Here is a 24121-nt window from a genome sequence, read left to right on the forward strand (position 1 = left end):
ATACAATAAGAGTAAATAAGAGAAAATATAAAAGAGGATATATCTAACCCACATAATTACTGGAGGGATTAGGAATAACATGCACAAAATACCCAGCACACGAGTAGGTGTTTGATAGATGGTGGTGGTTTTATTATTATCTCTTTTCCTATCTGAGATCATACACTGATCACTATCACCACGCAGGTCCCCAGGCCTCCCCACATTCACGCACCTGTTCAGACATTCCAGATCTATCTGAGCCCAGCTCCATGTAAAAGAAAAAAGCCTAAAATGTGGATTTTAGAGTCACCTACCACCTGTATGAACTAGCCCAACCATGATAAATGACTAGAGCTCTTAGGGAACTGTGTGGAAGGCACTGATCACAGGGCTCAATGCACACATGTGTCTTCCGCTCTCCTGTCTGGGGCCCACTCTCCTTCTCCATAGAGAGGCCAAGATGCCACCTATGTCTGCATAAGGAGAAAACAGTGTAGAACTGCAGGTTCTTATCAAAGCACTTGTGGTTGCCCCCTAAGGCTGATGCCCCTGAGAGAGAGCTCCCATTCTGCTCATGTCCAGGACAGTGACCAGCACAAGTCTGTCTGGAACAGATAAATTCCTCTTTGAAGGCACCTTCATGGTGCTTGGGTTTCCTCCGGAGAAGAGTTTCAACCAGCCACATCTCGAGAGCAGGCCAGGGTCTCACACAAGTTACAGGACTTGGTCAGAAATAACAACACATCAATGATGATGATGATGATGACACTGACAGTAGTCATTTTTCAAATTTCTTATGCGTATAGATCCAAGGTACATTATAGTTTTTGAAGCATTTGACAAAGCCAACACCTAACTTTTCCAGAGCCCCATAGCCAGGAGGTAGCTGGAGAAGGACCATGGAGCTCATTCTGTCACTGTATGTGGTGGAGGGCTGTGGAAGGAAGGTCTGGAGATGGATGGATCTGGCTCTTGATCCACTTCTTGACTGTGTGGTTTTAAGCCAGTTCTTTAATTCCTCTAAGCCTCGGGTTCTTTTTTTTTTTTTTTTTTTTTTAAGTTTATTTATTCATGAGAGACACACACAGAGAGAGGCTGAGACATAGGCAAAGGGAGAAACAGGCCCCATGCAAGGAGCCTGATGTGGGACTCGATCCCGGAACTCCAGGATCATGCCCTGGGCCAAAGGCAGACGCTCAACCACTGAGCCACCCAGGCGTCCCAAGCCTCAGGTTCTTTATCATTAAGAGGGACCACTACAGAGTAGGATGGTGGGGACTAAATGAGATCACCTAACAAAAGCACTTCGCCCTGTGCCTGGCCTGAGCCCCGAGGAAGTGGAAGCTAGGATTCTATTACTCTGATGATGATCACTGAAAGTCAACCAGATAGTAAAGGGTTAGGCTTCCCCAGGAAACAGGGTTCACTCCAGATGCTTTAAATGAACATACTTTAATGATGGGACAGAGGTGTGGACAGGTGAGGAGAGCCAACCAGGATGATGAGACACCCTGATGTCTCTAGTGTTGGCAGGAAACAAGGACCTCCCCTCCCCCTGGCCTGGGCAAGTGAGGGCAGAGAAGGATATTGAAAGAGGCCTGGAAGAGGGGCCACCCAGTGTCAGATGAGTGGACAAAGGACTACAAAGCAGGGAGAGAATGGGGAAGCAGCACTGCCACCTCTTGCCTCCACCCTACTGCCCTATCTCCCTCAGGTGCCTCCCTTAGGTGCGCCCTGTGAAGCCGGTATGTGGAGGCTCAGTGACAGTCAAGATTGAGGGTATCTGAGAAATGGCTGGCAGCTGTGAGGGACATAAATAGAGGGTGGGCATCTGGGAGAAGCGAGGTGCTCTACAGGCAGCGTGAAGAAGCAGAGGAAGGCTCCAGGAGGTCAGGCTAATGGATTTAGGGGCAGGGGGAACCCCTGGTCAGCAGGGTAAGGAGGGACTGAGATGTTTGTTTACACATGAACGTGTGTGGGTGCCTCTGCTGCCCAGCCCGTGGAGGAGGGTCGTGGTGGATGGTGGATGGGTCTGAGCCAGGCTTTTCCCCAGCAAGTCTCCATCCTCCTGCCAGGTCTCTGCGTCACTCTACTGCAGACCCTCACTCCGAGGGGAGCTCCTCTCCTCTGCTGCTTCTTGCATCCCAACCTCTTCCTCCTCTGTTAAATACCAGACCAAGTGTGAACCATGACCGACCTCCCATCTGTCAAAAAATATATACTATTTACTGAATTACTATATTAAGCCTAAAATGGAAAAAATAAAAAGGGAATGGGAGCAAGGCACGTGTTCTTCCCTGCCTCTGCTTTGTGACAATTAAAGCCGTGTTTTCAGAGCTGTGTTCTTAATAATCCTAGTTACTAAGCCTTTGCCTTGAAGCCGGTGCCCACGGTCAATAGGCACACACTGATAAGAAGACATAGTCACCCACCAATTTAACAGCCTAAACTGTGTCTCGGCCTTATTAACATATGTTTCTGAGGGGATGTTCCTTCTCCAATTATAACTGACACTGAGCTGGAGCCTTCTAAAGTGTGCCTTTTAAAAATAAAATGTGGGTTTTTTTCTGACGATAATAATGGCCGACATTTATTGAGCACCCATTAGGTATTAGAGACAGTATATACCGGGGACGTGTATTAACTCATTTAATCCTCAGAACAACAGTAAGAGGTTGGTACTGTCTTACAGATGAGGAAACTGAAGCACAGAGAGGTTAAATAACTTGTCCTGGGTCACACAGCTACTAAGTAACTAGAGGACACATCCTTCAAATGCAGGCTTCCTTTGAAATTTTAAAAGAATGCATCTAAGCAATGCTTTCAATTCAATGTTAGATGTACCTAAATCAAACTATCAATATTTTATACCACCTAAGACTGATGAGAAGTAAAAAAGTAGCTGTCATAATTTTATTCATTCATTCATTCAGCACACGTTTCATGAGCTCTATGGATGCCAGGCCTGTCCTCAAGGAACTGCAGTCAAGAGGAGAGGCACACATGGATACAGATCATCCAGGTAGCTGGATGTACAATGATAACACGCACAAATGTGGAGATACCACAGAATTAATGTCCAGGAAAGTTGCAAGTGGCTCAGTGAGAAGGAAGTGAGTTGGGCCAGATCAAAGAATAGCCTTCCACTTTAATCAAGAGACTGGAATTTATCCTGAAGCCTCTACAGAGCTGCTACAGAGGCATAAGCAGGGCAGTGGCATGATCTGGGCTTAGGAAATTCATCTGGCACAGCCTCTAGAGTCAATATCATCTAGTGGTTGTATCCATGTGCCAAGTTCAACTCGTGGGTCAGGATGATGGCTCTACCACTCAAGAGTCAGGTACCCTTGGGCAGTATACTCAACTTCATAATTTCCTACCTGTAATTTGCACATAATTATAGTACCTGTATTATGGAATTAAAGTGGGGTTTAAAATATTATCATATATAATATTAGTGAAAGTAAGTGCTCAAGCATTAGCTACTAATAATAAAAGTATATTGGCTGTTATTGTGAAACCATTGTTAACATTATGAATTATTAGCCACTGGTATTAATGGCTAACATTACTTTAGAGCTTATTGTATATTCTATATTATCATCACCATTATTGTCATTCGGGGGAATGGGTCGGAGGTGAAAGGCCAGAGGGCACAGAGGCTGGGTGACAGTCACCAAACATCCTCATCCAGATTAGACCAGAAGAGTGTTTTGAGTCAAAAGCCAGTATTGAGACAATTTAGGGAGTTATAATCAGCCTTTTTAAAAAGTGAAAGAAAATGAAATAGGAAATATCAGAGGACATTGTTCATCATGCAATAATTTTGGTTTTGTGAATCTTCCATTTTATATACATAAACACACACATTCACATACATAAATATATGTATCCAGTCACAATGTCAGATGCTTTTTCAAATTATAGATTGCAGGCAAAAAGGTTAGAGAGTAGAAAGTAGAGTATTATCATCAGTCTTCCCTCCAGCCTTGCCCCTCAGGTGCTCAGAGGACTGACTGTCCTCGTGTCAGCCAGTGCCAGGAGGCTGAATGTTAAGAAGCCAGAGCTCAGAACCTTGGGTTTGGGCCCCAGTAAGATGATTTGATTTCTGTGTATCCGAAGTCAGGCTCCTTGTCCCAGAATTAATCTCTAAGGGTATTTTGAGAACTAGGTCCCAAAAAATATCACCTACACATCTTGATTGGCTCTAATTGCAACCCTAAGGCATTGTCAGTCTATTAATGTTGGCTTGGCTACTAATGGACCCTGTGGCCTTGGGCAGAAAACTGTGTGGCTCTGGGTCACTGTTGCCCCATGTATAAAATGGGAGTGAAAATAGTTGTCTTATATGCTCTATGGTTATTATGGGGCACCAATAAAATCACAATGTCTGCACTCTTTGAATATCATCAAAAACACATAGAAGGAAGTCTATAGCCAACCCTTGGGAGCCATGATCAAGCCCAAAGATACCAAATGGTGACTTCAGACCACTCTTTGGCTGAGTAAAGTGATGCAGCTTTCCAGGTTAGGACATATGGACCCATTTGAGTGGGCTAGAGAGCTCTTTAACGAGATGAACAGAGTTTCCAGTGGAACCAGGCTGAAACCTGCCCTGGAGAAGGCCTTTTGGGTCTTGAGAGAGAAGAGAAATAGACTAAGTATGACTATGGTCATACTTATGGTCATGCCTGAGTATGGTCATTCATTTCACAAAGTCTTAAGGAGCCCCTACTCTGTGTCAGGCCTTATCCCAGTTGGGGACATGATGGAAACAAACACATGATTCCTGTGTAGAGGAATTATTGAAATCAATGTCCCCTGGTCTTTGTTGTCGAAGACTCGACACCCGTCACTGGAAGAGAGGCTGAGGCATCTCCATGGAGGATGGGCAGAGTAGCACAAAGGGATGGGAGTCATCACCAGAGGCCCGGGGTGCAAGTGCCCCTTTGCCAGTAACATCGGTGTGGCGGTCCAGCGGTGCCCTCCCCTCTCCAAGTCTGAAATCCCGCGTCCACAGCCTTGTAGGGCCGATCGAGGTCCGGGATGGCCCCGGGGATGGCCTTTGCCTCCTGGGGCCTGAGCTCACGCCCTTTCTTTGGCTCCCCGGCTCCAGACCACTCGGCCCTGAGTGCCGCGAGGACCCTGTTCGTGGATGTGGAGGAGCGCGGGCCCGAGGCCATGGACGTGAAGGAGAGGAAGCCCTACCGCTCGCTGACCCGGCGCCGCGACGCCGAGCGCCGCTACACCAGCTCGTCCGCGGACAGCGAGGAGGGCAAGGCTCCGCAGAAGTCCTACAGCTCCAGCGAGACGCTCAAGGCCTATGACCAGGACGCCCGCCTGGCCTACGGCGGCCGCGTCAAGGACATGGTGCCGCAGGAGGCCGAGGAGTTCTGCCGCGCAGGTGAGCGCGGCCGGGGGCTGGCAGGTGCATGCACCTGCGTGCGGCCGATGGGCGGGCAGGCGGGTCGCGCGGTCAACGCCAGGCTCGGCTACTTTGCCTCCTGGATCTGGTGCGAGCCTGCCTATAATCCACTCTTGGTTTGTTCATGTTCACGCGCACCCAGTCCGTCGGCATAAAGAGGTGGTCAGGAGCTGGGCTGCCTGGGCTTGAGTTCAGAACCCCCGGCAGCTCTCCTCCGGCCTCAGTCCTCATCTGTGAGCTGGGCGTGAGTGGCCCCTGCCCCGCTGAGTGGTGGGCTAAACAGGGGCGTGTTGTGAGTGGTGGGCATGCTAACATCAAGTGCACAGTAAGTCGGCTATTGTCATGCATGCATCTATTTAACAAAAAATCACCTTTGTTGCCTCAAGCATCGTCCTGACCTTGAGAGGAAGACTTTTGTTCCTGACAGAGACCTAAACTCTTAGGAATTTGGAGAATATCCTGGTACCTGCCTCCCTCTCCCTCACTTCCTGCATACAGTAGTCACCATCCTATTCGGAAATATCTTTCAAACCTGACCCTCTTTTCATCCACTTTGCCGCTGTCCCAGTTCAGGCCACTGTCATCTCTCCTGGAGGGCCAACCACAGCCCTTTTTACCCAGTGCTGTCCCCTTTGGGCCATTCTGTGCACTGCAGCTAGAGTGCAGTTGGGAATGACTCCCTATTGCCCTCAATCTGAGCTCCTTAACCTGGCATAAGGGACTTTCCCTAAAGCCGTTTTTCTTCCTGGACTAGTTCATCTCCTATCTCTCCACACTCTACCCATTGTGCTCCAGCCCTGCAGACCTACTCCTCATCCCCTACTCTGGTGCTTCAGAGATTCCTATTTTTCTGCCTGCAGAGCGTGAGCCTTCTGTGATGCCTAATGGGTTCCCACCAATGGCTGATTCTGCACCACCTGCTCCCCTTCCACAGCCACGGTTAGCCAGGCAGTGTGCTGTGTAGTTGATCTATGCTTTGGCATTGTTAGTTAATCCTTACAACAATGCCAAGCTGAATCATTTGCCCGATAACACAGGGGTAAGAGGAACTGGTCTCACACACACATACCCTCATAGAGGCAAACACCCACCCAGCTTCTCCCACAGGACTGAGTCCACATGAGAGCTGACCTGTTAGTAAGGCTGCCTCTCAGGCTTGAGAGACGAAGGTCTTTAGCTCTTTTCCAACTTGTGGTTATAGAGCTCAGACTGACAACCAACAGATCTGGATTTGAAGTCTGGATCTTCCATTTTTACTACCCTCAGCTCCTTCACCTGGACAATGGGATAACAGTAATGCCTCCTAATAGTAGGGTGATCATGAGGATTAATGAAGATTATAAATAAAGCACTTGACACAGTGCCAGGCATGGAGCAGATGCTTCATAAATGCAGCCTACCACTAATTGCCATCTCTGGGTCTCAATGAGGGGAAGGTACAAATGGTACCAAAGCTTTCTTCCAACTCTCTTCTGCCCATGCTTGATAGAGCTCAGCAAGCCCTGACTAACCCAGCGTGGCCTGCATGCCACCCTAGCACGTGAGTCTGCAGAGAGGAACCCTCTCTTGCCTTTCTAAAAAATAAGTAAGAAGCATTCCCATCTCCTTGGCAGGCATGGCCGTGGCAGTTTACAAAGTACTTCCCCTCCCATTACCTCCCTAGGTCCTTAAAAAAAATCTGTGAGGGTAGCAGATCATAGACTATCATCCCCATTTTAAAGACAAGATCATTGAGGCTCAAGTGATTGCACCAGCCTAAGATTGTTCAACTAGACGTTGAGTGAGGTGGTATTTCAACCCATGTCCCGGGATCCTCAAGAAAGAGACCAAAAGGACAGCAAGCAAACAGGTCATAAGGACTTCCCACATTTGGTGAAATAAGTCTTCTAAACTCACACTGCGGAAGGTTGGGCTGGCTCAAAGGGATCAGTGGGCCCTTAGAGTCAGCCCTCACCTTGGATTTCTCAGTCCTGAGATGTCTCAGCTCATTCATACTCATGCTAAGACTGGCTGCTTAAAAGGGCAGAGAGGGCAAGCCACATGGAAATTGATGCAGACCTCTCCTCTGAGCTCCCACCCTCTGCCTTTGTGACCGGGGCATCCTCCATGGACCTCCCCACTTTGGACTTCAACCCTTAATCATGGTTTTGGTTGCATCTCCCCCACTTGCCTGTGAAGTAAATCACCATGCCCTACTCATTTCTGTGTGTCGGGAAAGGGCCACAGGCAGCCAGGTTTGGGGTAAAAGTGGGTGCCACCTAATCATAAGGTTGTTTCCCAGATCAGTGGTCTAATTGGGATATGACCCTTGGTGCCTTTGTCTACCCCTTCTTTCTCAGCCCCAAAACATGCATGGGAATATTAGAAATATGGGAGAAACTGTCCTTGAATAGACCCTAAATGAACAGGTGTCTCCTGGAGGCTATGTTTCCCACATTCCCTTTGTTACTCAAATACGAATCCCCAAGTGAACTCCCAGCACCCACCTCTTCCCTGACCTTAGTCCTAGACATCGCCAGACCTTTCTGAGCCCTCCAGACCTCTTGGCAACCCAGCTCTGGCTGCTGGGCTCCCTGGATTGCTCCAAAGCCTGTGGATTCCCGCCACGGACCCAGCCCCCTCTGGCATGAGGAGGCGGAAGGCAGAGCCCATCACCTGCATGAGGCCCACTTTTCTCTGCCAGTCACCATCCTCAGTGTCATGCTCCAGGCTTCCTGACCTGGCCTGAAAGGACCTTCTGGTCCCAGGGCAGCCATCAGCATCTCCTCAACTAGGCATCTGCCCTGCTCAGGAGGGCTGCTTTCTGGCAAGTCCTCCCTGAACTGGAGGAAGAGACCCAAGGCTCTATTAAACAGACATCTATTGAGCCCCTGCTTTGTCCTGGGCATAGGGATTTAGGAATGAGTATGGCATGGTCCCTGTCCCTCTTGAGATCATCAGCAGTGAAAGGATCTGTCCCTTCATTCTACCGTGCAGGATGACCTGGGCTAAGGACTCTCAGAGGGAGCTTGGATGCAAGAAGCAGTGGATCCCACACAGGGTGTAGGTATTGGGGGACTTCACAGGGAGGTGCCTTATAAGTTGGGCCTTAAGGGATGTGGAGGAGTTGGGCTGGTGGGTGAGGGCCAGAGGAGCCATTTAAGGAGAGAGGCATGTGTGTGGAACATCATGTGAGCTCAAAAGACAACAGGGAATCCTGGGGCACAGGGTTGGGTTTCTGGTGGGGAGACCCTAACCAAGCTCACCCACATTTCCTCCCAGGAGCCAACTTCACTCTGCGTGAGCTGGGGCTGGGAGAGGTGACGCCCCCCCATGGAACCCTGTACCGGACAGACATAGGCCTCCCACACTGCGGCTACTCCATGGGGGCCAGCTCCGATGCCGACATGGAGGCTGACACCGTGCTGTCCCCTGAGCACCCTGTACGGCTGTGGGGCCGGAGCACACGGTCGGGACGCAGTTCATGCCTGTCCAGCCGGGCCAACTCCAACCTCACACTCACTGACACGGAGCACGAGAACACCGAGACCGGTGAGTGGCCCACCTGGCCTGTGCCAGGCGCCTGGGTTTTGGGGCAGGGTTTTTCATTACAATATTGAGTTTCTGCTCCGTTGCTTGGGGCTCTGGTGAAGCTGGTGAGAAATTGCTTTGCTCTCAGTGGTCAGAAGTCAGAGCCTCTTGGAGAGTTACACAAAATACCCACTCGCTGGTGACACACCAGATGTTGGGTCGTTGTTGTTTGTTTTCAGATCGGGGTAGAGGGGGTGCCTAAGGCACAGGGTTGTTCCTTGCAAGGTGCCTCCGCGTGGGGGAGCAGGGCTAACGGGTCCCCAGAAGCTTGCTTTCCATCCCGCCAGCCAGGTCTGGTCCTGCCTGAATCCTGCTCAGTGTCTGGCCTCCAGGTGCTCCACAGTCCTGGGCAGTCACCACTGTCCTATGCTGGTTAGACAATGGCCTTAAACAAAAACTTTTGGAGTAACTTAAAACTGGAGGGTTTGCTCCAGCTTTGCCCTGATCTCATCTGCAGAGCCAGGGACATGCAGTCTCTGGACTCTCTGTCCCCCTCTCACTTCTGCAGCCCTTCTTCCAAGGCCCCGGTGATGTTGTGGGAGAAACAGCTGGTTCACATGCCCCCTTTTTGAGGTGGAAGAAAGGGAACCTGCTTTCAGAATTTCCCCCTTTCTTTTTGGGACCTTGTTGGCAGATGTCTGGGTAAGAGGCAAGCTCCCTTCTCTGGTGCTACTCTCTGGGCAGCTTTGAGGATGCAGGTCAGGACCAAGGAGGCAGCTCCAGGGTCTGGCAGCCAAGTCTTGGGGAGGGTGCAGAGACCAGGCACAGGGGAGGAGAGAGCTCCTCTGCCCAGGGGAGGAGAGAGCTTTTGTTTCTCAGAAGTTTCCTGAGGGGGTCTGCTGGTGCTTCCATACTGGAATGAGAAGGGCAATGTGAGTGAAAAGTGACCCAAGCCAGACATCAGTGCCCCCTACTGGTTTCCTGCTCCAAATGCAGGATCCTAGTGACTTGTCCAGGATTCCCCAGAGTCAGGATGGGAACCAGGTCAGAGGTGAAGGCTTAGGCTGTTTAGTCTTTCAAAAGGATGCTCTAGCTGGGTTATGAACAACACAGTCCCAGATTTGGAGAAAGTCAGGAGACCAAGTAAGGGCAGGGGCAGGGGCAAGTGGGAAATTTATTTCTTGAAAGAGTCAGGGGCAGCAGAGCTCCAAATATCCATTCTGCCACCAGAGCTTGGAGGTTTTCCTAGGGAGCCTGTGCACCAGTCTGAGGGGTGGGGGGAAGTAGTGCCTGGATACTGGCGTGGCATTGTGCCCCTCCCTTGACTCCCAACCAACCCTGTGAGGGGGCCAGTGACCTCAGCACCTGGAGGAGATCCCCCTCTCTGCAGTAAAAGCCATCTGTACCCCTTCATCTACCTTCCCACCAAGGCCCAAGCCAGCCAGCAGTCCCTTTTCCTGCCATTCCAACCATGCACAGATCTGATGTGTAAGGCCTGTACAGAGAAAATGGTGTCTGATTAGGAGGCAGGAAGCCTCAGTTCCATCACTGACCTGGAGTGTGGCGCTGGATAAGTTGGATCCTTTCTCTGGACCTCTGTTTCCTCATCTATAGCATAAGCAGTTCAAACTTAATCTGCATTTCCTATATCTGAGAATGTTCATAGTTATTAGGTTGGGGTGGGGCTGACAGCAGGAAAGTGCTCTGTGGTCAAATAATGTAGGAAACACCATGTTGAATGAATTTAAACCAATTTCTTTACTGCACGCCTTCTCAGAGCCTTTAATCTATTAAAATGTGCCAGCTAATGGGTAAATCGAGGATAGATAGATGCAGCATTCCCCCAGTGGATTTGAGCATGGAACCCTTTGTTCTCAGAGCATCTGATGGGTTCAGTGTTCTGATGAATACATTTGGGAAATAACTGAGCTGAAGAACCTGCAGGCCCTTCTGGATCTGGGCTTCTATGATTTGAAGCATTCAGATGAAAGTGCATGAGAAGAAAAGGAGAGTAGCACCATTAACAGTGAGCAGCAGGCCCGAAGCACAGTGCCAGTTCTTTAGTTCTAGCATCTCATCTCCCCATCGACACCCCCTTTGAAGTAGATTTTCTTACCCCCATCACACAGAATTAGGAACTGTGCCCTGAGAGGTTAAGATCCCGCCAAAGTCACACAGCTAGCAAGACAGGATTTGAATTCAGGCCCACATGGCTCTAAAATCTTTATTCTTGTAGCCCTGGTGACACTGAATTTCTTCTGCAGCGGAATTCTTAGGTTGTTTGTTCTTGCGAAGGCTGCTTGCCATGGTGACAAATGATCATTTTTCCATAAAGTCATGACAGAGTGAGGTGCATACCGCCCACGTTATTGTATATTCCCTGAGAGCTGAATTACAGCTGAATTAAGCCTCTGTTGGGTGATAATGGCACAGTTGAGGAGCCTGAAGAGCTTCGGCTTTGATAATGGGGACGAGAAATGGCTGCCTGCGTCCGCCTGGCCAGGCTGCCTTTTCCTTCTCATCGTCCGTTTTCAACACTGGCTGCCACCCGCACTTTACCCTTGCTGTCTTCAGGGAAGATGGGCAGGTGAAGGAGGTGGGCTGCTGAGTCTAACAAAGATCCCCTGGCCTCCACAACCCTCCCAGGCCGGGACTCCCCAAGCCCAGATGCCCACAGGAGGCCCGGATGCCTCCACATGCTTGTCCACGTGCCCCTAAGTGGGATGTTACACTAAACATTTTGCGATACTTAGGTCTAAATAGTGACAGTAAATCATCCCGACAGTGCCTGAACAAGAGGAATGTCTCCCTCTTATCTGCTGATGAGGTTGACAGCACGCTGGTTCACACCACTGTCTCCCCAGCTTACAGCTGAGGGGCCTAGGAGGTAAAGATGGAAAGAGCTGGAGCCGGACCCTACACAGGGGTCTGGTTCTGTCCTGGCTACTCTCTCTCTCCCTTTTCCTTGCCTGTCTCATCTCCATCCCCCTCCCCTGCCCTCCTCTCTTTGTCCTGCATTCATCCCCAGCCCCAGTTCTCTTTCTTTGCTGAGGAGGCAGGCAGGTTTTACCACCAGAACAGGGCTCTCTCGCACCAGGTGCATTAGCCAGCACCTTACTGTGTGGCCACTTTTGAGGAGTACCACGGAGCCATACAGAAGGCCCACCATGTGTCCAGCCACTGCTCATATGTGATTGCCTTTAATCCTCATGACAATGCCATGGCATTCCCATTTCCCAGGTGGATAAACAGAGGTTCCAAAAAGGTCAACTGACCTGAGATAGACTGGTCAAGTCAGTGACTATGACTGGTCAAGTCAGCAGGTCGGCACAGCTTGCGATGAGAGTCAGATCTCTCCCATCCCAGAGCCCGAGCCCTTTGCATATCTCCATTTGCATCAGTAAGTGTTGGCCTTTCAACAGAGGCCACCAAAAATGTGTGACTAAGTTCTCCGAGATCCTCACCAAAGGTGAAATGCAAAGTAACCCCCAGGGACATCTAGCCACAGGAAGGAACATCCACTCTGCCTCTGCCTCCCCACCCGGCCTTGCATTAGTCAATAGTAATTGTCAACAGTATTGATGGCGGTGGAGGCTTTTGCTGAGGTCACAGTGATGCCGCACGCAGCTGCCATCAATAATAACTTTTATGGGGTCCATTAAAGCCAATTTCTGCCCTTGAAGGTTAATGTCAGCAGCTTTTATGTCACTGCTTAATATCCAAAATAAATACAGAATTGACTGGGTAACATAAACACAAATCTTCTGCCCCAGGGCTGTCCGGCAGAGCCAGCCCCCAGGCCTCTCCTGCTGAAGTGGGCCCAGCAGCCCGGTGACAACCAGGAGAAGTTGGCATCGGGCCAGGCACACAGTTGGCATTCAATAAGTGCTTTTTAGAAAGCAAAGGTTATGATCTGAGCTCCATTCCCAACCCCGGGTCTGGCTGACGCAGTGTCTCTGTTGTAGATTCCTATTGTGATTTGTTCCACATCTAGCCCAAGCTCCCTCAGCATGCCGGGCATGGTTCTACCATCAGGAGTCTAGAACAGCAGAGAGGTGGATCTATGGCAGATGTCCTTGGGTCTCCATCTATAGTGGTGGGATAGCAGGCACTGCTGTGGGGTCGAAAGAGCATCAGTTATGGAGTCTAACAAGGAGACCTGGCCTCATATCCTGGCAGAGCCGCGTCTGGCTCTGAAACCCTGGGCAAGTCCCTTTACCTCCCTGAGCCATAGTTCCCTCATTGCTGAAACAACACAGCAGTGGGTACCAGGGGCTGAGAGAGAGGGAAGTGGGGGGGGTTAGTGTTTAATGGATGCAGAGTTTCAGTTAGGGACGCTACAGAAGTTCTGCAGATGAATAGTGTTGACGGCCGCACAGCAATGTGAAAGTCCTTAATGCCGATGAATTGTACATTTAGCACTGGTTTAAAGGGTTGTGCATGTTTTGCTACAGTAATTAAAAACAACAACAACACAGAAACAGCATATCATCTTCTTTCCTTGACATGTTGCTATGAGTCTAGGCTACAACATTTGCGAAGCATGTGGTCTGTGTTGGTCCTTAATTGATGCTAGCTATTATTAATTTTATAAGGAGCTATAAAATGACAGTATAAGTAGCCATTGGTTTTACCCAAGGGTGCCAAGGCTCATCCCTTTGTTCCACTCATGTTATATACCTAGGCTTCAAGGCCAAGTAGGATTTCACCAAGCATCAGGGATCTGAGCGAGGCATTCCCAGTGGAGGCAATTGCACAAGCCAAGGCTTAGAGGCGTGTGAAGACACATGGTGGGTCCGGGAAACAGTGAGAATTTACTCTGTGCTTTAATCCCAGAGGCAAATTGAGAAATGCATCTAGAAAAGAAATGATGAAAGAGAATCACAGTTACCCCAAAATTGTCACACAGCCTAGGTGTCAAAAGGGAAATTATTGGTTAACCTAATTAGGCAGCCAAATTGCTTATTCAGAGTCAGAAGATTAGGTGAGCATCTCCAAAGCACAGTGAGAAAGAAGCTCATTACCAATTTAACTCAATTTATCCTCTACCCTCCCTGGCCCCATGCTCATGAGACTTGGTTTAAAAAATCTATAAGAATATCTATCATTAATTCCCTAAGTGGCCAGAGTACTGCAGCTACCCAGCCATTGTGTGCACAAGGCTCCATTTTCTAGGATAAGAAGCCTGGCTTCGTTGGCTTGAGTAGAGATTGGATGTCTGCATTCAACTACTCTTCTGTTTTGTGAGCTGGCCTGCACTCCTTCCCAGGAATGCAGAGGAATTAGGGGATTAGACTCTCTGATTAGGCAGTAAAATGAGGGCTGTAAGGCCCTGAGTTCCAAAAAGGATTAGAAAGGACCTACTAGAGAATCTGGGAGCTAGAAGCACCTTAGAGACAACAAGCCTATTGACTCTTAACCTTTCTTCAACTTCCAGCTGAGGAAACAGATTAAGAGAGGCTGGGTGACTTGCTGAAGGTTGCACAGCTAGCAAATGGCAGTGCCAGGGTTTGAGTCCAGATCTGCCTCTCCCCAGTGCCGAGTATCTTTCTTGACCATTGTGTTCCATGGTTTGTTCTGTTTTATAGAAACATATTTTTATTAGTTCAATATGGACAAAATATATATGATCAGGGAGGTGATTCTAGCTATTTCCAGAACATAAAGTTCTTTGTCGGTATTGGAAGCTTGCAGGAAAGAAACTGAATCCATAACATGTTAGAACTGATTTGGAGCTGGAGGTCATACTAGGCCACTCTCTCAGATTGTGACATGCTGGATAAAATACATTTTTTTTAAAGATTTATTTATTTATTTGAGAGGGAGGGAGAGAATGCACATGTACAAGTGGGGCTGGGGGAGGGACAGAGGGAGAAGCAGACTCCCTGCTGAGCACAGACCTGATGCAGGGCTTGATCCTAGGACCCAGAGACTATGACCTGAGCTGAAGGCAGATGCTTTACCAACTGAGCCACCCAGCTGCCCCAAGAAAAGACATTTAAAGTAAAGATCATAGAGTGTTGAGAGAAAAATTGCAACGAGAAGGTATTTGAGAAGGTTTAATGGAAGGAGTGCTGGCCCCTGGGCTTTGGAAAGGGGTGGAAAAGACTAACAGCAAAAAGGGAGAAGAAAGGGTGTTCTGTGTACACAAGGTGTGAAGGTGGACAAATAGAAGGTATGTCCCATGAGGCTGGAAGGTAGGGGTGTACCTGGGGGTACGGGGAGGCTGTGCTCAGAGGGAAGGCTGGAGAGTTAGCAGGATGTCCTGTCATTTACCGACTCTTAATTGAACACGTACTACATGCTAGGTACTAGTTTAGGTATTGGGGTTCCACCATGATCAAAACAGACAAAATTACCCACTCCTCAATGGGGAGACTGATGATCAACAAGTGTGAAAACGACATGATGCAGGGTGTTTCAAGATGATAAGTATTATGAAAAGGGGGATAGGGAATTCCAGGGGGAGAGGAAAGTTGCAGTTCTAAATATCGTGGCCAAACAAGGCTTCACCGAGAAGGTGACATTTGTAGTAGACATGGGAGGGAGTGGTGAAGATGTCTGGAAGAAAGGTGATTCTGGTAGAAGGAAGAATAGGTTCAAGAGCCTTGAGGCAGAAGTGTGTCTGTCTTGTTTGAGAAGTGACGATGAAACCAGTATGGCTGGAGTGGAGGAGGAGGTCAAAGAGGTGACGTGGGGCGAGGCCGTTGCATGGCCAGCCACAGGAGCGTCCTGAGCTGATGCATGACAGGCTCTGACTAATGCTAGCACAGGAGCATTTTGGAAAAGCTATGTTGAGAGCAGACTCGGGTGGGCTATGTCAAAGTAGGAGACTCTTTCTATGATCCAGGAGAAAGAGAGTGGGGCTCAGACAAAGAGGAAGCATGGAAGCCGTGAAGATGGGATCTGGGCCTGGAGAACGGAACAAGCCACTTCTTCCCTGATCCACCCAGGGCCTTGTAGCAGTGGGGAACACCTCCAGACTCAGGTTCTGTGACCAAGATGGGGCTCCTTACTCTCAGGGAAGGGCCACGTTTGATCCTTCTTCTAGCCTTACATCTCCTTTGGCCCAGCTGCAGGGTCCTTGAGCTCTGGCCTGTCCCACACCACATCCCAGGCTCTCTCATGGTCTTGGTCATGAACCACACCCCTTATTCATCCCTCATACTGCACCCCAACCTGCTGCTGACCATCCCAGTCTCTTACCTTGCTGCCAGGCTCCCACTCCCAAGCCTTGCCTTACCTCCCACATGAGACTCTTGGCACCATCTTTTTTTGTTAATAATCTTGGCTTTCCTTCAGACGTAATTTCAGCCCTCCCTTCTGCTCAGTTGCCTCAAACTGATGCGAGGCCTCCTCCTCCTAGCATCACACCTGCTAGAATTGCTTGTGATCTGGAAGCCAGTATCCAACAGCCACTAACACTGTTGTTCTTGGGAGTTGCTTGTTAGAGGACTTTAAGAAGCCCTGGCCCAGTTAAAACGTGCCCCAATCCACTCCCCACAGCTGTGCTCTGTTGCTCTCCCTGGTGGGGAGAACATGCTAATACAAGAGTGCCCTGCTTCTGACTGGGGAAGAGGTAAAGAGAGATAGGGAGATTCAAAGCTATGCTAAATTAAGATAGATTGCATTCTCGAAACTAGGTTAGGACCTGCTGTGTGCACAGAGGTTCAGCAAACCACAGTTTTGCTTTCAATTTGAGCCAACATGATTTTCAATTCAATGGAAGCAATGATGTGCACAGTGACATACCTCCTACCAGAAGATGTTTCCCAGGCCTCTTTTTTTCCCATCTGTAAGTTAAGCTTTGTCCAGGGAGAATGGCTCAAGGAGTAATTGGTGGTGGGAAAAGAGCTCCCTGCCCATGGGAGCCTCGTTCCAGTGCCAGGATGTGTGGGATCCAGGGACAAATCCGGTTTCAATTTTAGGTTCTGTCACAGGTCCCAGTATGAACCTTGAACAAGTCACTTCTCCCCTCTGAGCATTAGTTTCCCCATCAGCTAGATGGGGATTTTGGAATCTCAGGCAGCAAGATAACTTGGAAGGGGAACAGACTTTAGAGTTGAACTTGGAATCTCAGCTTAGCCACTCAGCAGTTGGATGGTTTTGAGCGACCTACTAAATAAATCTCACTGAGTCTTGGTTTCTTCCTCTGCAGCATGGGAGCGAATAGGTGCCTAGCTCCTAAAGTTACAACACATCTGCAAGGTGACTGTGCACACGCAAGAATCAGCAGTGTTTTCTAAATTGTGGGTCAGGATTAATCCTTAATAAAGGCTGTGGCTCAGTACCATCATTTAGGGTAATAATAACAAAGAGAACAGAGAGGAACAGAATAGAGTTCCTAACACATAGGTAGGTAGGTTGTTTTGTAAATTTTTTTATTTTTTATGGATGAGGTTTTTTAAAAAAAAATTCTGCTTTACACACAGCGTCTGTACGAGGTCATCACATACAACGTTTTTCTTATGGAAGAGTTGAATTAGAAAAAATATGTTTAAAAGATAGTACTTAGCTGGGAGCAGGACCTTGTGCATGCCAGTTCTCTCCTTCAGGAACCCCTCAGCTTGAAGATTCCATAATTTATGATGTCATAGTCTTGTCCAAAAACTGTTGACATTGTATTTGAGAGGGCCCCCTTACTGAGAATGAATATAGATTTGGCAGGGCCTCATGATTCAATTGGGCTCTGGGATCAGATTGACTTGCCCAGTGTCACATAGCTCATATAATAGGAGAGCTGGCATCCCTGGTCTGTAGATCTCAGCCATCTCTCCTATGACAATGGCCAGTGGGGTGGCTACTACTCCCTAGGGTTGCTGTGAGCTGTGAGGACAGCAGGAAGAGCTGACTTAGGAAGTTACAGGGGGGCTGGAAGAGTCATCCCGAGATTCACATAATCAGCTGAATCTTTGCTCAGCACACAGGCAAAGGCGGGAGGAACCCAGGCAGATGTCCATGAGTACCGTAGGCAACTAGCATATCGAGTGAAATTTGGCTTCCCTCAACTCATGGATCCTTATTACAAATTTTTTTAAAAGATTTTATTTATTTGTTTATGAGAGACAGAGAGAGAGAGGCAGAGACATGGGCAGAGGGAGAAGCAGGCTCCCTGCAGGGAGCCCGATGCAGGACTTGATCCCTAGACTGGGATCACGCCCTGAGCCAAAGGCAGACGCTCAACTGCTGAGCCACCCAGGTGTCCCCCTTATTACAAATTTAATTACACACTAATCAAGCCAGGCAGATTGACCACAGTATAGAGATGGCTTTCTTTCTTTTGACTTTAGGCTGGAGAGAAACATGTGGAACCAAGTATGAGGAAGGGCTCCTAGGAGATCATGCAGGACTGATCGATGAAACATAGTGCAGAGAGATGAAGGGTGGTTACTCGCAGGATGCAGAACCAATCTCTGTGCAAACCCCACAATGACAGGTCTCAGAGAAGACCAGCCCCTCCCCCAAACACTTCCCAAAGTGACAGACCCAACTGCTTCTGATGATAGGGAGCAGCAATGGTGAAAAAAAGAGCATTAAACTAGCAGTCAGAAGCCTCAGATCTGATACCCAGCTGTGTAGACTGTTCAAGAAATAGCAGAAGGGGGACGCCTGGGTGGCTCAGCGGTTGAGCGTCTGCCTTCAGCTCAGAGTGTGATCCCGGAGTCCTGGGATTGAGTCCCACATTGGACTCTCCGCAGAGAGCCTGCCTCTCCCTCTGCCTGTGTCTCTGCCTCTCTCTCTCTCTCTCTCTCTCTCTGTCTCTCATGAATAAATAAATAAAATCTTAAAAAAAAAAAAAGAAAAGAAATAGCAAAAGGTTTGACATGTCTAAGCCAGTGGGGATTAGGAGGACATGAAGCCAGAGAGAAAAGCTACCATCCAACATGGCCAAGGATAGTTCAAAACTGCTGGTTCAAGACCTCAGCCTTTCTCCTAAAGATCGGAAGGAACCACAAAAAAGGTTTACACAAGAAGAGGTCAAAGGGGGTCAATTGCCTCTGACACCACTGTGGATGGAATGGTGTCTCTCCCAAAATTCGTATGTTGAGGCTCTAACCCCTACTATGAGGCTATTTGGAAATGGGGTTTTGGGGAGGTAATTAGGTTTAGATGAGGTCATGAAGGTGGGACCCTTGTAATGGGATGAGTGCCTTCATAGGAAGAGAGAGACCTTGCTCTCTCCTTGCACGTGCACGGAGGAAAATCCATGTGAGTACAGGGCAAGAAGGTAGCCATCTGCAAGACAGGAGGAGAGTCCTCACCAGAACCTAACCATGCTGGCACCCTCTAGAACTGTCAGAAAATACATTTCTGTTGTTGAAGACACCCAGTCTGTGGTATTTTGTGCTGGCAGCCCAAGCTGACTAAGACAGGCTTCAAAAGCTTAAGTGACTTCCCACCCGAGAAATCACAAAGTTGATACTTAACACAGGGCTATCGAATTCAAAGTTCTTACCCCGGCCCATTGCGTCATGGAGACAGGAATGCAAAACTATTCAGGTGAATAACTGCCAATGATTTTGTGAGTTAAAAAGGTGCCAATATGCAAGACCACCCCCCCCCCCCAAAAAAAAAAGAAAAAAGCAAAGCGGAAACAAAACCCTTGGTGATTCATTTATAAACACAAACTCTGGAGCCAGACAGCCTAAGTTTGGGCACCAGCACTTTGACTTACTAGCTGTGTCACCCTGTGGTATACAAGCAAGCTTTGAATCTCTCCATGCCTCAGTGTCCTCACCTGCACAATGGGCATAATTCTCTTGTCCAGTTTGTAGAGGAATTAGGAGAATTAAATGAGCTCAGAGAGTTAAAGTGCTTGGAATAGTGCCTGGTGCACAGAAAGAGCAGTATAAACTTACACTGTTGCTGTTATTCATTGTACAGCACCTCAGGATTTACAGGGTGTTTTCACATTTTGTTGAACATTTGCAACAGCCTTGGAGGCAGATATCTGTCTCCTAGTTGTTTTGGAATCACTCTGAGATCACAGGGCTGGGAAGTGGTGGGATGGAATCCAGTCCCAGGCCCCTCTGACCCCACACCCACACACTGCCCTCTGTAACTGTGACTGGCGGCTGCTCAGCCTGACTCTTTCTGCCAAAGATGACTCCCCAGCTACCAGGGCCTGATTTTCGTCAGGCCAGTTTCTCCCAGGCTTTACTGTGAGAAGGATCTCAGCGCAGGCTATCTGTTCAGGAAGAAATTTGCCTCAGATAAGGAGACAAACCCTTTGTGTTCCAAACACTGAAGAGGACTTTCCTCTCCACTACCACTCAGCTGCCTGGCTCCTAACTGAGTTTTCTGTGCTCAGCTTTGTAGGACCTTAGCTACAAAACAAATTGCTTTTCTGAATGTGATTCCAAAAAGGAAATAATTGTACGGAACAAACCAGGTTTGAAGTGTGGTATAAACAAAGGGAGATTGTTTGCCATTCTAGCTGCTTGGAAGAATGGAAGGGGAAGCGAGAGGGGCCACCATGGGGGTGAAGTGGGCTGTGAAAATGCAGAGGGAACTCTTCGATAGGAACCAAATAGACTAAGCCAGAAGGTAGACAACACATTAGAAGTGAGGCGCCCCAGGCATCTCTCTGCTCCTGTAGCCTCACTCAGCAGCAAAGAGTTTGCTCAAGTCCAGAGGACTTACCCTTCTTTTTATGTGCATCCACGACTTTCAATCATTTATTGCCTCAGCACTACAGTTAGCAGTGCTAAAAGATGCATTTTATTTGGAAAAATTATTGTGTCATTTTTTTCCCCCAGTAGATTTAAAAAGCTCTTCAAAAGTCTGCTGTGGCACTGGGCCATTATTATTCACATTTAGGGAATGTATAATAGCTCACAGTGTCCTTTAATATCCAACATGTCATAAATTATCACATTATCTCCCTGGTCACCTGAGCCCACACCCTGACTTTGAACCCTGACAGTGGACCTTCGAACTTGGAGCCCATGTGCGGGGGTGGGGGGGGGCAGAGCCTGAAGCTCAGTGAGTCGCTAGAAGGACTCACAGGGCTCAGCATATAGTGGGACGCATGGCTACGATTTATTATAGCAGACAGATACAAAGCAAACCAAGAAAGGCAAAAGGTACTGAGGGTGAAGTCCACAGGAAACCAGACACAGCTTCCAAGCGTCCTCTCCCGACAGAGTCACACAGGGTGGGCCTGGCTCCCCCAGCAATGAGTGGTAATGACCTGCAAAGCAAAGTCTTCCCAGAAGCTCAAGAGACACCCTGTGCCCAAAGATTTTATCAGAGAGCTGGTCACATAGGAACCTTCTGCCTAACTCATGCCCAGATTCCAGCCTCTCAGAAGGAAAGTAGCCATTATTTATCTATGCAGTCTAGGCACCGTAAAGCTACTCTTATCATTGAGGGAAGGTTCGATGTCAGGTAAGGACCTGTTTACCAGCCATGTTCCCAGATGCCAGCCAAGGGCCAGACTTGCCTGCAGATCTTTCTAAGGTGGCGGTCTCAGTTCTTTGCGTTAACTACTGCTTGAACCAGATGTACCCCCTCTTGTGTAACTAGTGAGTCACCCTAGCAGACCACCCAGTGTGGACTTCTCAGGGCAGCTTTGTAGCCCTTCGCTCTTTCTCTTTCATGTGATAGCTCTCAGAGTGAGATTATACACTTTATGAAACTTTGCTTGATAAATAAAGTTCACTGATAGGGCAATGAAGAAGAGAAAATGAATTGATGGCATAAGGAGCATGTTTCGGTGCTCTCACAGTGGGGCGGGGGGCAGAGCTACTTGGTCTACAGCTGGTCGGATGAACTGGGGGCTGGGGGAGGGAGGTTGTGAAGCTGTGTGCACGCCTGTACACATGCAGCCGCGCAGGCTGGGCAGTGTGCTGGTACAGCGAGAATGCTGTGGGGAAGCCAGCGTGGGCTTGGGCCCCAGGGGCTCATGGTGTAAGGAAGAGCCACATGTACCTAGGCAGTATTCTGCAGAGTGTTATGTGAGGGCTGTGAATGACACTGGGTGGCCAACAGAAGAAACCTGTCCCGGAATACAATGATTCCCAGGACCCCCTGTCACCTGACAGTATCCAATCCGGAACAATGCTCCACCTCCTTGAACCCACCCCCAGATCACCTAACACAGGCCAAACCCTGTACATCCCTTCTAACACCCTGTACTCAGGCACCTGATGGCTCCCCATGGTGTGCATTTGCCCAACTGCAAAGAGTCAAGATACTCCACCCAACTACAGGGGAGTTTCTGTCAGTCTTTGGCTGGATGGCATTAAAGATATTTTTATGTTTCCCTGCCCTAGTAGAGAGGCTGACTTAGAGTCTAGGATACTGTCAGGTGGCAGGTTGCCTGGGTGTCTTAAATCTTACGTAGAAGCCAGAAGGGGGCAGCCCCGGTGGCTCAGCGGTTTAGCGCCGCCTTCAGCCCAGGACGTGATCCTGGAGACCCGGGATGGAGTCCCACGTCAGGCTCCCTGCATGGAGCCTGCTTCTCCCTCTGCCTGTGTCTCTGCCTCTCTCTCTCTGTGTGTCTCTATGAATGAATAAATAAGATCTTTAAAAAAAAAAAGAAGCCAGAAGGAATGAAGTCAAGTCAAGTCATAACTGCAAAAGAAGCAGAAGTCACTCGTGTTATTCAGGATAGGGGGACGCCCAGTCATTTTGTGGTTTGGACAATCCTCTGTTTTTGTTGGAGTTTCACTCATGAAACACACAAGAGTGGCCTGGCCTTTGATTTACTCCATTGCAGTCAAAGCCCCCATCCAAAGTGGGTATGTGGAATTGTTTCTATTCAACAGGAGAAAGCCACACCACCTAGTTCTGAGTGCCAGGCCAGCTCCTGGCTGTCAGGGACTGCTTTTCACTTTCTCATCCCAAACCAAAAGACCAAGGGAACGGACCCACCATACCAGAATGGCAGCTTGCTTTGACGGCCTTCGGGTCACCTGTGCTGGGGATAAATTTCAGCATCCCAGGAAGAAAATAATGAAAATCAGTTATTTAATAATAAGTACTATTATATTAAGAAAGTACTATTAAATACTTGTTTAAAAATACATGCTCAACAAATAATACCAGTTCTTTACGGAGTATTTTTTATTGGACTTTCCCGCATGAGCCTCTTTACATACCCATGTCACCCTTGGAATATCTCTGCAAGGTTGGTATTTGGTTTCTGGCAGATAAGGAAATAGAGGCTCAGACAGGTAAAGTGGCTTCCCTGAGGACACCTAGGTAAGAAGTGGTGGAAGCTGAATTCAAACATGCATCTGCTGACTCTGAAACCTGTGCTTTCCCCTGCCCCAGGCCTCTGGCATTTACAGAGATGACTTTCCAACCTGTGGCCGAGACTGGTCCTAGTCCAAAGAGCATGACAGCTCTGGGACTAATCTGAAGCATGTTCACAGACAGGCAGGGTGGGAGGGTGGGGGAATCAAGACCACAGAATGTACAGGCCGCCCACACCCAGACCCCGGCAGAGTGCGGTAGTTTCTGGGAGCTGTGGTTTTGCGGCTCCAGCAAAGTGAGCTCATCTTGGCATCCCCCAAGAAGGATGGTGAGCTGGATCTATTTTTTATTCTTGCACAATTAGCTAATTAATATGAAAAGAGCTGCCCAATATTGATTAACTTCGTATTTCACCACAATGATGTCTTAATGAAACTCAATATCTATAGCTCAAAATCTGGGGCAGAAGTTTTAAGTAGGAGTGATGTTTAACCTTGCCATCCCCTTCAGAGGTTCAGCATTGTTTAATTGGGGCAGGGAGACAAATTTGAAGACCTGTTGAAGTTTGTCCATCCGGAGGCCTGATTTTTCTTTCAGTGGTCCATTTTGTATTTATCTAGCAACCTTTTCACAGATCTGTGTAGCTCTAGGCAAGACCATGGTTCATTGATCTATTTCAGTATAATTAGCACCTGGCACATGAGCTTGTGTAAATAAGGATCGCTTAGAACTAGTTCATACAGCCTCCTCTGAATGATCACGCCTGCGTTTTGGAATACTAGACTGAGGCCCAGAAAAGCAAACAGGAGAAGGCTCTAACACTTATCCTAGGGCTGCTATAACAAAGCACTAGAAACCGGGGGCCTTAAAACAATAGAAATGTATTGCCTCACAGTTCTGGAGGCTAGAGGTCTGAAATCAAGGTACTGACAGAGCCACTTTCCTCCTGAAATGTGGGGAGGAATCTCTTCCTAGTTTCTGATGGGTTGCTGGCAACCATTG

The 24121-nt window shown here is 48.5% G+C and overlaps 1 protein-coding gene across 1 annotated transcript in view; it reads left to right on the plus strand.

Annotated features, from left to right (window-relative positions):
• Positions 1-24121, plus strand: part of TENM4 (teneurin transmembrane protein 4) — a 729276-nt gene that overhangs the window by 343160 nt on the left and 361995 nt on the right. Inside the window, 2 exon segments of the mRNA XM_038568485.1 lie at positions 5099-5386; positions 8669-8938. Coding sequence (XP_038424413.1) covers positions 5164-5386; positions 8669-8938 — 493 coding nt within the window. The 5' untranslated portion in view covers positions 5099-5163.

Source organism: Canis lupus, chromosome 21, assembly GCF_011100685.1.
Source record: "Canis lupus familiaris isolate Mischka breed German Shepherd chromosome 21, alternate assembly UU_Cfam_GSD_1.0, whole genome shotgun sequence".
NCBI classification, from domain to species: domain Eukaryota; kingdom Metazoa; phylum Chordata; class Mammalia; order Carnivora; family Canidae; genus Canis; species Canis lupus.